At 39.7% G+C, this 15,442-nt stretch overlaps 1 protein-coding gene across 11 annotated transcripts in view; it reads right to left on the bottom strand.

Moving 5' to 3' along the window:
* The window catches only part of ABCC9 (ATP binding cassette subfamily C member 9), a 169,192-nt gene that overhangs the window by 38,980 nt on the left and 114,770 nt on the right, over positions 1-15,442 (bottom strand). For all 11 annotated transcript variants that reach the window (XM_069585551.1, XM_069585550.1, XM_069585555.1 and 8 more), the window contains 2 exons: positions 10,300-10,457; positions 4,675-4,767 (listed from right to left, as the gene is read on the bottom strand). In XM_069585551.1, the coding sequence (XP_069441652.1) occupies positions 4,675-4,767; positions 10,300-10,457 (251 nt within the window). The remainder of the gene's footprint in view (positions 1-4,674; positions 4,768-10,299; positions 10,458-15,442) is intronic.

Raw genomic sequence — 15,442 nt, 5'->3', positions numbered from 1 at the left:
AATCAGATAATTGAGTCAGACAGCAACATCTGATCTACGATAATTAAAGGGTTCGACAATCAGAGCCAAATAATTACCTCACTTTGAGTTATGTGGCCTTGACCCAAATGCCATGCACAGGAGGACCTGCACTGAACAGCAATACATTAGGCGGAACGACCAGACAGAGAAACAGGACTGCCCTCATCATGACCCTCATACAGACATGTGTGCTTAGTCACTCAGTCATGTCCATGGACTGTAGCCCACCAGGCTCCTCTGTTCATGGGGATTCTCCAGGCAAGAATATTGAAGTGGGTTGCCATGCCCTCCTCCAGGGGACCTTCTCAACCCAGGGATCAAACCCAGGTCTCCCACATTGCAGGCCAATTCTTTCCCAGCTGAGCCATCAGGGATAGAGTGAATAATTAACATAGGATGACTCACAGAGTATAGGATTTACTGAGATAGTGGATTTCAACTGTGAACAGATATATCCAATTCTGCATTTGCATTATTGGGTGGATTTTCACCCACTCATTCAGGAACATTTAGCAAGCATGAACTCAAAGTGAGACATTACAACATATATGTATGAACAAGACACAACCTCTGCCCTAGAGAAGCACATTGTGTAGTGAAAGAGGGAAGCGTGGTGTTGTAGTATGAACAAGTAAAGATGGCTCAACCCAGAAGCCAATCATAATGGCCCTATGTGAAAAATGCTACGCGAATATAAAGGAAGACGAAAGTTTGCACTGGCTAGAAGACCAGAATGGCAGGGAATAGGGTGGAAGGTGGGGAGGGATGGATAAAGCTATCTCTGGGATGGACTGAATGAGGTTTTAAGCAATGGGCTGAATTTTTTTTTGGCGGGGGGGCTTCCCTGGTGAGTCAGATGGTAAAGCATCTGCCTGCAACGTGGAAGACCTGGGTTCGATCGCTGGGTTGGGAAGATACCCTGGGGAAGGAAATGGCAACCCACTCCAGCACTCTTGCCTGAAAAACTTCATGGATGGATGAGTCTGGTAGGCTACAGTCCATGGGATCGCAAAGAGTCCGGCACGACTGAGGAACTTCACTGGTCCACAGAATTTTTCAGGTGGACAAGAAGGGACAAAAGCATTGGAAGTATTGGGAACAACATGAGCTAAGGAACAGAAATGAGAAAACAAGTTCAGGAGCTGGAGTCAGGGTCCCTCTTCCTAGAGGGCTGTGGTGATGGAGAGATGTGGGGAGGGGGAAACTTGGACCGAAGCCTATGGACTCCAGTTGAGACGAACATCCAACACTTCGTTGTGACAAAGTGTTTTGTCTGGGGCTCTTCTTCCTCTCCCTCTAGTTTGGAGATATTGTTGCAGATACACTCTTAAAGAGTTTGCAAATGGAGCTGGCAACAGTCTGAAGCAGCAGTGAAAGGGGAGGGGTGAAAATGCAGCGAACATTCTTTCTGTGTGTCTCTATTTGGCAAGAACCCTTCTGTTTTCCTAATGGAAACTTTGACACACTCAGTCTGTATCTTTTCATCCACATCCAGCTCATCTTCTGAACATTCTTAGACCTTTATTCTGTCAGACCAAAAAAAAAGTAGGAAAGGTCACTGAAATCTCAGTCTAATTTAACTGTGATCCTCTGGTGGTAAACTACTTGAGGTTAGTTCATGCTGCCTCTGAGTACACCATGAACCCTGAACGCAGGGGAGGAAAGCAGCCTAATCAGTAAATACAAACTTTCCAGAGAGCTGACGACTCTGGGGACTCTTACTAGCCTGAAAGAGAGGAAGAAGTAGATTAAAAAGAATGTGTTTGATTCTTAACAGTCGTTAAGTTGTGTCTGCCCCTTTGCGACCCGTGGAGGAGGTCCACTGGCCTCCTCTGTCCATGGGATTTTCTGGGCAAGAATACTGGAGTGGGTTGCCATTTCCTTCTCCAGGGAATCTTCCTGATCGAGGGATCAAACCTGCATTTCCTGCCTTGGCAGGTGGATTCCTCACCACTGAGCCACCTGGGAAGCCTCGTTCCAGTCGTAGGTGACGTAATAGTTTGTCCTTCTTAGAGCTCCCTAGAATTTTCCTGATGTAAAATTAGGAACAGTCAAGCCAAATTCTGCTCATGTGTCTAGTGAAGAATAGATGATTAAATGAAAAATCTAAGCCTTGACTTTCAGTCAAGTTTCTCTTTCATTTGAGAACAGGCTCATTTTCTTCAAGATGTTTTACATGGTCCAGTCCTCATCATTCTCAGTAAATGACCTCACTTGTTCTTCAGGGAGAAGACAGAGGCTGTTTTCTGTTCCACCTGCCAGCTTGCCTGAATCAGGTCACTGCTTCTTCCCCACCTGCCATGTTATCCCAGCTATATTCCCTGTGGTATTTATCTGGGGTAGAAATAAAAGGCTGTATCTTTGGAGTCTTTCTATATCCATTCCAAGACTAGCACTTGGCATGTGTTCAAAACTCAAATAAATTAAACTCAAAAGAACTTTGGTGAAAAAATGAAATTCTTAACATGGTGTGCTTATGATTACCGCTGGGCAGTGCTGGCTACTATTAGAACACAAATTATGTCTTAATCAGTTCAGTTCAGTCACTCAGTTGTGTCTGACTTTTTGCGACCCCATGAACTTCAGCACACCAGGCCTCCCTGTCCATCACCAACTCCTGGAGTCCACCCAAATCCATGTCCATTGAGTCGGTGATGCCATCCAACCGTCTCATTCTCTGTCATCCCGTTCTCCTCCTGCCCTCAATCTTTCCCAGAATCAGGGTCTTTTATGTCTTAATACCTACACTCAGAGTCAATCAATGATTCTGCCATCTCCAATAAAAGGTATTGCACACTCTGATGGGAAAACACATCACTGTGAAAAGTATAAATGTTCCACTATGAAATCTGTATCTTTATATTCTGCTTTTGACTCAATTATGTATATATATATACATATATACATTTATGTGATTTAAATATTTTTTAGGTTAGAAAAATCTCTGATTGAAATCACTACAGGTTTGCATTTAGCACTGCAGAAAGATATAACACTTTAAGAAGTTGATTTTCTAGATTAAATATAACATTCAAGGATGCCAACTCCTTTTCTGATTTTACCTGAAAAGGGAAAATCAATTCAGTTCAGTTCAGTCGCTCAGTCATGTCTGACTTCTGCAACCCCATGAATTGCAGCACACCAGGCCATGTCCATCGAGTCCATGATGCCATCCAGCCATCTCATCCTCTGTCGTCCCCTTCTCCTCCTGCCCCCAATCCCTCCCAGCATCAGAGTCGTTTCCAATGAATCAACTCTTTGCATGAGGTGGCCAAAGTATTGGAGTTTTAGCTTTAGCATCAGTCCTTCCAAAGAATACCCAGGACTGATCTCCTTTAATAGAGTCAGGTAATTTTTTGAGTATTAAGCAAACTCTTTTGATGAAAATCTTGGGATATTACTTCAATGTTTACTGACATTGAAGAAAACTATTTAAAGTCTGAAGTAACTTTGGTGTAATAACATTCTTTTATCATTATTATTAATGCATGTATTTTAGATTCTATATTACTTCTTTGCTAATCACTGTGGTTAATGCTTTAGATGTGTGCTCAGTTGCATCCAACTCTTTGTGACCCCACAGACTGTAGCCTGCCAGGCTCCTCTGTCCATGGGATTGTCCAGAAAGGGCTCTGGAGTGGGTAGCTATTGCCTCCTCCAGGGGATCTTCTCAATCCAGGGACTGAACCACCATCTCCTGCACTGCAGGCAGAGTTTTTACCACTGAGCCACAAGGGAAGCCAATGCTTTATATGAAAAGTGAAAGTCACTCAGTCCTGTCCAACTCTTTGCAACCCCATGGACTATTGCCCACTAGGCTCCTCTGTCCATGGGATTCTCCAGGCAAGAATACTGGAGTGTGTTGCCGTTTCCTCCTCCAGGGGATCTTCCCAATCTAGGGATCGAAGCCAGGTCTCCTGCATTGCAGATGGATTCTTTACCATCTGAGCCACAAGGGAAGCCCAAGAATACTGGAGTGGGTAGCCTATCCTTTCTCCAGGCATCTTCTGGACCCATGAATTGAACCAGATTCCCCTGCAATGCAGGTACATTCACTCCAGCTGAGCTACCAGGGAAGCCCTAATGCTTTACATGCATTATATCAATTAATCCAAAAACCCTAAAAAGCAAAATGGTTTTCCCTATTCCACAGATGAGGTTAGGGAATTCAAACGCCTAGCCTAAATCACACAGGTAGTAACTACCCAACATGATGCTGAGTTCTTTCTTTATTTTTTGTTAAAATTTCAAATAACTAAACTCTATGATCATTTGTTGTTGTTGTTGTTGAGTCACTAAATCACGTCCAACTCTTCTTGCAACTCCATAGACTGCAGTCCGCCAGACTCTTCTGTCCATGGGATTTCCCAGGCAACAATACTGAAGAAGGTTGTCATTTCCTTCTCCAGGGGATCTTCCTGACCCAGGGATTGAACCCGAATCTCCTGCACTGGCAGGCAGATTCTTTACCAGTGAGCCACGTGGGAAGCACTCTGTGATCATTTATTGTCATGTTTTTCTTGCTATTAGTTTAGAACAGAGGCATACACACAGTGGGCCTTGGAAAATGGGAGCAATGATCTGTTATTTGTAGGCAAGTATTCGTTGATGATGTAACTGCAGAATCAACAAAATGAAAATATGTTTACTTACCTAAATGCCCGAATGGTGGTGAGTCCTTCAGCAGTTTCTGAGAAGTGGCAAAGCAGAGGGAGCTGGGTACTGTCATCAAGTTCCTGGAGGTCCCTAGGACAGAGACGAGTACAAAAATAAACTTTACACTCATTCAGACTCAAAGAATACTGTGTGTGTGTGTCAGTCACTCAGTCGTTTCCAACTCTGAGACACCAAGGACTGTAGCTTGCCAGGTTCCTCTGTCCCTGGAATTCTCCAGGCAAGAATACTGGAGTGGGGTTGCTATTCCCTTCTCCAGGGGATCTTTCCAACCCAAGGATTGAACCCGGGTATCCTGCACTGCAGGCAGATTCTTTACTGTCTGATCTGGGGGCTTTGTTCATTCTAAATTAAGGTTATTATTTGCCAGAGTAACTACTGGGTGGGCCAAAAGGTTCATTTGGATTTTCCCATCACATCTTTTGGAAAAATCTGAACAAACTTTTTGGCCAACGCACATATTTTCCTCCAACATGCAACCAAAAAAATCCAACAGCTGATAATCTAAAGAGGAAGAGAAAAATAAATATTACATAATAAACATGGGTCCAGGCTGAATGTGATGTGTTGTACAAAAAATATCAATTTTGTATCACAGTTAAAGTAAACTTTTATGGGAACACATAGGAAGGAGCAATTAATGTAGGAGATGGGAAATGTTTTCTTTGAGCAGGTGTTACTTAGGCCAAACCTCAAGCATGAGCAGTGTGCTTCAACCAAACAGACAAGAAGTGCATTCCAGCTAAGGGAACAAACCAGAGCAAGTACAGAGGACTAAAGAACTGGTGAATTCAATCTGGCTGGTGACCAGAGTCCTTTGGGGATGTTGTCATGGGAAAAGGCTGGACAAGCAATGGGGGGAGGGGCTAGACGGTAGAAGATCCTGAATGGGCTGGGAAAAATCACTGAGGACTAGAAATAAAATGACCCGAGGTTGCTGAAAGCTGCATAATTTGGAGGCAGTGTAAAGGATGGAAGAGAATGAGTAAGGACAGTTTATCAGAACTTTTCAAAAATTCTGAATTAGGTGTGATGCTGGTACAATTTAATATAGGGGGAGATTGTGAGATAGCTTATTAGAAGCAGCCTTCTAAACTGCTACAGTCAACTCATTGTAGCAGAATGAGTAAGAGAGAAGAGCCACACAGACACAGAAAACAAACTTATGGCTACCAAAGGCGATTGGGAAGAGAGAAGTTAGGAATCTGGGATTAGCATATACATATTACTATATAGATTGGTAAACAGCAAGGACCTACTGTACAGCACAGGGAACTATGCTGTGTCATAATAACCTATAGTGGAAAAGAATCTGGAAAAGTATATGTATATACATGGACATGCATGGGCTTCCCAGGTGGTACTAGCTAAAGAATCTGCCTGCCAATGCAGGAGACATAAGAGACGTGGGTTCTGTCCCTGGGTGAGGAAGATCCCTTGGAGGAGGGCATGGCAACCTACTCCAGAGTTCTTGCCTGGAGAATCCCATGGACAGAGAAGCCTGGTAGGCTTCAGTCCATAGGGCCACAAAGAGTCTGACACGACTTTGCTGTACACTTGAAACCAACACAATATTGTAAATTATACTTCAATTAAAAATAAAACAAATTTTAAAAGAGAGGGGAGTCAAGTATGCTTTGTTTGTTTGTTTGTTACTTAGCAGACTTGGAAGATGGGAGACAGAGAATAAAGATACCAGAAGAGACAGATAATGAGTTTGGCTTCAGCCACAATGAGATTGAGTTCCTCCCTAAATAGAACTGGCATTCACTGGTCCTCCAAGTGTTAATATATATTTTTAGGTAAATAAAGTGCTCAGTGAATGGCTGGTGGGCAAATGCCTGAATCAGACCCTTTCTATAAAGATGCACACTCTAGACAACTTTGTAAATCACACAAGCTAGCCTTTCTAGAAGGCTAACAGTTCTATCACACATTTCAAAACATGATTTTATTTTTCTTTTCAGCTTTCTTTTCTGTCTTTCTTAGGTTTTGGGGGTGGAGGGAATCAAGAGTAGCAGCGCTGATATTCACTTGTCAGTCAATGGAACTGATTACTTTGTTACATAATCTTCAACTGTTAAATAATCTTAGATCTTTGGGGACTGCCTGGGTTCTCCCATGACCAAAGGCAAAGTCCTTTTGTGAGTTTCTAAAATGAATTTCTCACTTCAGAAACTCAATGAGGGGAGGGAAGGAGAGGGGTGAAGAGGAGGATGAATATGAAGGAATGTAAAGTCTGTGATTGTTAAACAGAAAACTCAGTGGCTATTTGTAAATTTGACACAAGCAACAGGTGGTCACTACATTGAGGTCTGACATGAAGGGGAAAAGATGAGGAAAGAGGAACCTCTTTTTACAGGACTGTGTTTTATGAAACCAGAAAGGTGAGGGTACAGTTTGACCTTATTCTCCTATAAATAGGAAAGCTTATTTACAGAGCTAGCTACACATGGGCCTTTGATGTTAGATATTCGAAATTCAATGGCATTTCCTGTCTGATGCTAGGAAAGATTGAGGGCAGGAGAAGAGCGGGGCGGCAGAGTATGAGATGGTTAGATGGCATCATCGACTCAATGGACATGAATCTGAGCAAACTCTGGGATACAGTGAAGGACAGGGAAGACTGGCCTGCAGCAGTCCATGGGATGGCAAAGAGTCAGACATGACTGAGTGACTGAACAACAATAAGTCCCCACTTTAATTCCCTTTGGTGTTTACAAAATAGTGTGTTAAATTGCTCAAGATTTTCAATATGAGTGTTTTCTTTAGAACCTCAATCTAGAGGTTTCTTTTTATGGATGAGATTTAATATGATGTGGTCCTATTTGCAAATGACCAGAGAATTTCAAATAAAAATGGTTTATAATCCATTATCAAAGTTCAATCTTTAAAAATGACCATCCCTTCCATATTTTAATAATCTACAATAATGAAAAGACTTAGCAATTAAAATCTGTAAAGAACTAGGATTATTTGCTTGGCCTCTGTACTCAATTTCTATTGCCCAGGGATGAAAACAGGTCCACATGAGCATGAGTCTGAAGTAACATGACTGTTACTGTTATTCAACAGTCAAACATGACTGTTGAATATCAGTGGTGAGAAAGCAAAAAGAGATTTGGAAACAGCCAGCAGAAAGGAAGTGACTGAACTTTTCTGCCCCTCCAGCAAGCAACATCAACAGTAATACCAGAAGAAATGAGAGAGCAAATGTAATGGCTAGCCTCTTCCTTCTGGTCTGAATTTTCTATGAGCAAAGAGAAGAGGCTAGAGATCAAAAGGCACTTTAGGTTTAACATATGTTCCTAACATTTGAGGGATCCTAATTCATAGCCCCATGGGAGAAACAACATTTTTTTTCAGAAATATTGCAAATAAACAACTATTTTGGAAGCCAATTTTTCAGTTTTTCATAAAACTAAACAGTTTTACCATACTATCAAGTAATCATGCTCTCATGTATTTACCCAACTAATTTTAAAACCTATGTCCACACGAAAATCTCCATACAAATATTTACAGTAGTTTTACTCATAATAGTAATGGCTTCCCTGGTGGCTCAGTGCTAAAGAATCCACCTGCCAATGCAGGAGACTCTGGAGATGTGGGTTTGATCCCTGGGTGGAGAAAATAACCTCGAGGTGGAAATGGCAACCCACTCCAGCATTCCTGCCTGGAAAATTCAATGGGCAGAAAGCCTGGAGGGCTACAATCCAAGGGGTTGCAAAGAGTCAGACACAACTGAGCATGTATGCACACACACATTCATAATATTTATAATCCCAAACTAGAAGCAACTAAGATGTCCTTCAACAGGTAAATGGATAAACAAAATATGGCAATTCATAAAATAGAATATTATTTAATGATAAATTATTTTTATAATATTCTATTTTATGAATGTGCTTTGAAGCCATGAAAAAACACAGATGAATCTTAAGTGCTTATTTCTAAGAGAAAGTAGCTAATCTGACCACATACTATATGATTCCAATCATGTAACATTCTGGAAAAGACAAGACTACAGAGATTAATGGTAAACCAGCCTGTCTCTAAATTGAATGAATAATGAAATGTAGCAAGAAAAAAAAATTTGCAGGTATAATCCAGAGATTCCCAATCTTTATCCTGCTTTTTCCTGTTAACTTATATATATATATATATATATATATATATATATATATATATATATATATATAATTTTTTCATCCTCCCTGCCCTCAAGTCCTATTAAATCTTTTCAATTTACTGAATAAACTCTATGTCTGGCTTCCTATTCCAGCACTTAATCCACATATGAGGGTTACCTTATTTATGTTTTATCTTCCCAAGAAACTGTAATTTCTTGGGAGCTGCTTCTTGCCATGTTGATCTCTTCCTCTGCCACATGGCTTGTGCAGTTATTTACAGCACACTAAATGCCTAATAAGTGTTTGTTGAAATAAAGAGATTGCTGCAATGATATAAAATTTACAGTACTATTAAGGCAGAACTTCAAAGTTAAACTGGAAATTTCAAAACAGCTAGTACTATATTTCACTTAATTATTCAACATCTCAGCAAATGATAAATCTTATATTAGCAGAAGAATTAAAAATTCACGGCTATCTTTCATTTGGCTGGATATTCAAGGGCATGTTAAATAACCCAATCTGGAAATCTCCAATTAAAGTTGGAAATTTTCCTCTTAAAGTTACAGTACTCTTACCAGACATTCAAGATTCTCTGCTTTTATAGTTATCACTCTGATTTATCCCTTTAACTTTTTTTACTTCTACTAATCTTTTACAGAGTTCATTTTACTCATTTGAAAATATTTTTATTTCCCCACTTGCAGAATATAATATTAAATTACTTATCCTTTGGGACTATCTTTGGTTTCATAAATTTTCTGTCATTGCCATGTTCAGAGAAAGGGCCATGGAATGAAAAATAGTCTATGGACTTAAAACTCAACCAGATCAATCAACTTGTTCACAGGAGTCTAGTACTATGTAAAGGCTCAGACAACCAATTACAGAAGCAAAATGAAAGGGACAGTTGTTCAGTCGTGTTTGACTGTTTGTGACCCCACGGACTATACAGTCCATGGAACTCTCTAGGCTAGAATACTGGAGTGGGTAGCCTTTTCCCTTCTCCAGGGGATCTTCCCAACCCAGGGATTGAACCCAGGTTTCCCATATTGCAGGCGGATTCTTTACCAGCTGAGCCACAAGGGAAGCCATGGAAACAAAATATCTCACTAAATGAAACATAATATCAGGATAGGTTTCATTAAGTTAAATTGTTTCTTTTCCAAATTCCATACCTTATCTGGAGAAAAGTGAAAGTGTTAGTCACTCAGCCATGCCCGACTCTGCGATCCCATGGACTGTAGCCTGCCAGGCTCCTCTGTCCGTGGGAGTCTCCAGGCAAGAATACTGGAGTGGGTAGCCATGCCCTTCTCCAGGGGATCTTCCTGACCTAGGGATCGAACCCAGGTCTCCTGCATTGCAGGCAGATTCTTTACCATCTGAGCCACCAAAATATTATAGCAAATCTGAATCATAGTCAATCAAATATACAGGCTTTTGAAGATGAACAGAGCAGTGCTTTACTTACTTAGAGGCCACTCGGAAGTATTTCTGGATAAAATAAAAGGCGACCCCAAGAGGCACAAGTGCAACCAGGAACACAGGGGTAGCGTAAGAAATCATGCCAATTGCAGACACGCAGAGCAGTGTTGACCGAGTTAGAGATTCCAAAGTTGGAGGGATATGCTGTTAAGAAGGTAGTTTGAAGGGAAAATGTTTTAGCTCAAATAAAACATTGGTAATAAGGCAACAACACATTGATTTTATATTGTTACATAATTAGTTCCAAAATTAATATATAAACATTTTCATTGTAAGCAATTCATCACTCCTTCAATTTCACTCACTTCCAATTGTTTAGCATATTTATCCATCTTTCTACCTATCTGCTTAACCAGTGGTCAGTTATTTACCTATCTACCTATTTATTAATATCTTATGGGTTTTTTAAACAAATAGCATAAACTATTTAATACAAATAGCATAAACATAAACTCTAAACCTCATTTGTCCATTTGCTTGCTTTGTTTTACTGAATAAGATGGATTGTAAACCTTCCCATGCCACTCTATACAAATCTATTTCTTTTTAAAGGCTGAATAGTATTTAAAAACTCTTTAGCTATCCCTCTAATAATTTTAATCGCTTCCTTATATTCTTTGCATGCTTTTCAACTGGATTGTTTATCTTCCTTATTGATTTTTAGATGCTCTTTACATATCATTGATGTTTATCCTCTTTCTTTACATGAGTTGCCAGTTTTTCTCCCAAAGAATGTATTATATTTTAAATATGGTGCTTTTACCTCAATAGAAATTTAAAATTTTAAAGTCATTTCTGTTGGCTTTTTTTCTTATTGTTTTTGAGTTCTATGTCTTATAAAGACACTCCCCATGGTTTCTAAAATTACTCTTCTACATTTTATTTTATAGTTTTATGTTATTAGATGGCCTCCTTTATTACAAGTGAATTTGCTGTGTATTTTATAAATAGTTAATTGCCCCAACACAATTGCCCCAATGTTACTGAAAAAACATTCCCATTATTACTGAGTCAAGATAAACTAGTGTTTTTGAGTTCTCAGTTTCATTGTTTTCATCAACTTGTTTTCTGTAATCATTAGAGTGTTGTTGTTGTTGTTGTTGTTTTTTGAGTGTTTTAATTTCATAGTATTTCTTAGGTATCTGATAAGGAAAGTATACACACACACAGACACACACACAGGATTTTTATGATTTCCAGGATAGTTGAATCACTTTTCTTCATACTAGGCTTATTTCTATCTTCATAGTTTTTGCTGTTATTATAGGTTAAATGTATTTTTCACATAATTGTTTAATTGGTGGAGAGAAAGTTACTGGCTTTTGTATCATGTCTAATGTAAATGCTTTGCTGAGCTTCCTAGTTGATTCTTTCATATCAACTGCCTGAACTCTCTAGATAGCAATAGTGTCATCTTTCAAATAAAGAGTGTTCTGTCTCTTCTTTTCCTATACGTACTCCTTAGGAAGTGTTTTAGGTGCAGCATAATCTGACACACATACTGTGAAAACCTAAAAAATTTTCAACATATATTTTAGTCAGCTGCATGAATCATTCTTTACCTTAATTGATAGTAATTTAGGTGTTCTTGAGGCCATTTTGGAAAATCAAAAAAGGAAAGGACTGAATTTGCTAATCTTCACTCAATCACCCTAAAGAGTCTGTTCATAGAGAGATCCAGTTTCAGACTCTGAGGTCTTTAATTTCAGGACAAACTTCTGGAGGCCTAAGTACCTAAGACTAAACCGGGCATCCTTGAAATATTCCCTAAAATATCAGTTCAATTCAGTTCAGTCACTCAGTTGTGTCCAACTCTTTGTGACCCCATGAATCGCAGCACGCCAGGCATCCCTGTCCATCATCAACTTCCAGAGTTCACTCAAACTCATGTTCATCGAGTCGGTGATGCCATCCAGCCATCTCATCCTCGTTCATCCCCTTCTCCTCCTGCCCCCAATCCCTCCCAGCATCAGGGTCTTTTCCAATGAGTCAGCTCCTCGCATGAGTGGCCAAAGTACTGGAGCTTCAGCTTTAGCATCATTCCTTCCAAAGAAATCACAGGGCTGATCTCCTTCAGAATGGACTAGTTGGATCTCCTTGCGGTCCAAGGGACTCTCAAGAGTCTTCTCCAACAACACAGTTCAAAAGCATCAATTCTTCAGCGCTCAGCTTTCTTCACAGTCCAACTCTCACATCCATACATGACCACTGGAAAAACCATAGCCTTGACTAGACGGACCTTTGTTGGCAAAGCAATGTCTCTGCTTTTCAATGTACTATCTAGATTGGTCATAACTTTTCTTCCAAGCAGTAAGCGTCTTTTAATTTCATGGCTGCAGTCACCATCTGCAGCGATTTTGGAGCACCCTCCCAAAAAAAGTCTGACACTGTTTCCACTGTTTCCCCATCTATTTCCCATGAAGTGATGGGACTGGATGCCATGATCTTCGTTTTCTGAATGTTGAGCTTTAAGCCAACTTTTTCACTCTCTTCTTTCACTTTCATCAGGAGGCTTTTTAGTTCCTCTTCACTTTCTGCCATAAGGGTGGTGTCATCTGTATATCTGAGGTTATTGATATTTCTCCCAGCAATCTTGACTTCAGCTTGTGTTTCCTCCAACCCAGCATTTCTCATGATGTACTCTGCATAGAAGTTAAATAAGCAGGGTGACAATATACAGCCTTGACGTACTCCTTTTCCTATTTGGAACCAGTCTGTTGTTCCATGTCCAGTTCTAACTGTTGCTTCCTCACCTGCATACAGATTTCTCAAGAGGCAGGTCAGGTGGTCTGGTATTCCCATCTCTTTCAGAATTTTCCACAGTTTGTTGTGATCCACACAGTCAAAGGCTTTGGCATCGTCAATAAAGCAGAAATAGATGTTTTTCTGGAAGTCTCTTGCTTTTTTGATGATCCAGTGGATGTTGGCAATTTGATCTCTGGTTCCTCTGCCTTTTCTAAATCCAGCTTGAACATATGGAAGTTCATGCTTCATGTATTGCTGAAGCCTGGCTTGGAGAATTTTGAGCATTACTTCACTAGCCAGTGAGATGAGTGCAATTGTGCAGTAGTTTGAGCATTCTTTGGCATTGCCCTTCTTTGGGATTGAAATGAAAACTAACCTTTTCCAGTCCTGTGGCCACTGCTGAGTTTTCCAGATTTGCTGGCATATTGAGTGAAGCACTTTCACAGCATCATCTTTCAGGATTTGAAATAGCTCAACTGGAATTCCATCACCTCCACTAGCTTTGTTCATAGTGATGCTTTCTAAGGCCCACTTGACTTCACATTCCAGGATGTCTGGCTCTAGGTGAGTGATCACATCATCATGATTATCTGGGTCATGTAGATCTTTTTAGTACAGTTCTTCTGTGTATTCTTGCCACCTCTTCTTAATATCTTCTGCTTCTGTTAGGTCCAGACCATTTCTGTCCTTTATTGAGCCTATCTTTGCATGAAATGTTCCCTTAGTATCTCTAATTTTCTTGAAGAGATCTCTAGTTTTTCCCATTCTTTTGTTTTCTTTTATTTCTTTGCATTGATCACTGAAGAAGGCTTTCTTATCTCTCCTTGCTATTCTTTGGAACTCTCCATTCAGATACTTATATCTTTCCTTTTCTCCTTTGGTTTCACTTCTCTTCTTCTCACAGCTATTTGTAAGGCCTCCTCAGACAGCCGTTTTGCTTTTTTGCGTTTCTTTTCCTTGGGGATGGTCTTGATCCCTGCCTCCTGTACAGTGTCAGGAACCTTCGTCCATAGTTCATCAGGCACTCTGTCTATCAGATCTAGTCCCTTGAATCTGTTTCTCACTTCCATTGTATAATCATAAGGGATTTGATTTAGGTCATACCTGAATGGTCTAGTGGTTTTCCCTACTTTCTTCATTTAAGTCTGAATTTGGTAATAAGGAGTTCATGATCTGAGGCACAGTCAGCTCCTGGTCTTGTTTTTGCTGACTGTATAGAGCTTCTCCATCTTTGGCTGCAAAGAATAATCAATCTGATTTTGGTGTTGACCATCTGGTGATGTCCATGTGTAGAGTCTTCTCTTGTGTTGTTGGAAGAGGGTGTTTTCTATGACCAGTGAATTCTCTTGGCAAAACTCTATTAGCCTTTACCCTGCTTCATTCTGTACTCCAAGGCAAAATTTGCCTGTTACTCCAGGTGTTTCTTGACTTCCTACTTTTGAATTTCAGCCCCCTATAATGAAAAGGACATCTTGTTTGGGGTGTTAGTTCTAAAAGGTCTTGTAGGTGTTCATAGAACTGTTCAACTTCAGCTTCTTCAGTGTTACTGGTTGGGGCATAGATTGGATTACCATGATAACTGAATGGTTTGACTTGGAAATGAATAGAAATCATTCTGTCGTTTTTGAGATTGCATCCAAATACTGCATTTCGGACTCTTTTGTTGACCATGATGGCTACTCCATTTCTTCTAAGGGATTCCTTCCCACAGTAGTAGATATAATGGTCATCTGAGTTAAATTCACCCATTCCAGTCCATTTTAGTTTGCTGATTCCTAGAATGTCAACGTTCACTCTTGCTATCTCCTGTTTGACCACTTCCAATTTGCCTTGTATCATGGGCCTAACATTCCAGGTTCCTATGCAATATTGCTCTTCTTAAATTATCACACCATCTAATATCACTTCAACGTAATAAAAGTAAAAGACATCTAAGACAACTTGGTATTCCATTCTTTACTTCTGGGAGACACTCTGCATTAATTCTAAACTTTAAGATCGTTACTATGAATTGAGATACAACACATTAAAATCACTTCTTTTTACAATAAAAAAGTTTAATGTTCATTCTTTTCTATTTCTCTTTATTTCATGCTGATTCTCTAAGTATCCTCTTCCATGTGGATAAGTTATTTTGAATTGATCTATTTCCTTTAAGATTTCATTCTAAAAATCTATGCATATTTCATATATTGCATAGTCTAGAAATTTATGTATATATGTAATATTGATATGAATGCAAATAGGCTTTTATTTAGATTTTAGAAATCCTCTACTGTTAACAGGAATCATGATTTATCTTAGTTTTTAAATTCCTTTTTCTTTATTTATTTATTGTTACTTTACATTATTGTATTGGTTTTGCAAATATTGACATGAATCTG

The sequence above is a fragment of the Ovis canadensis genome, chromosome 3, assembly GCF_042477335.2.
Source record: "Ovis canadensis isolate MfBH-ARS-UI-01 breed Bighorn chromosome 3, ARS-UI_OviCan_v2, whole genome shotgun sequence".
In the NCBI taxonomy this organism is placed as follows: Eukaryota; Metazoa; Chordata; class Mammalia; order Artiodactyla; family Bovidae; genus Ovis; species Ovis canadensis.
This window is presented reverse-complemented; position numbering and strand designations above follow the sequence as displayed.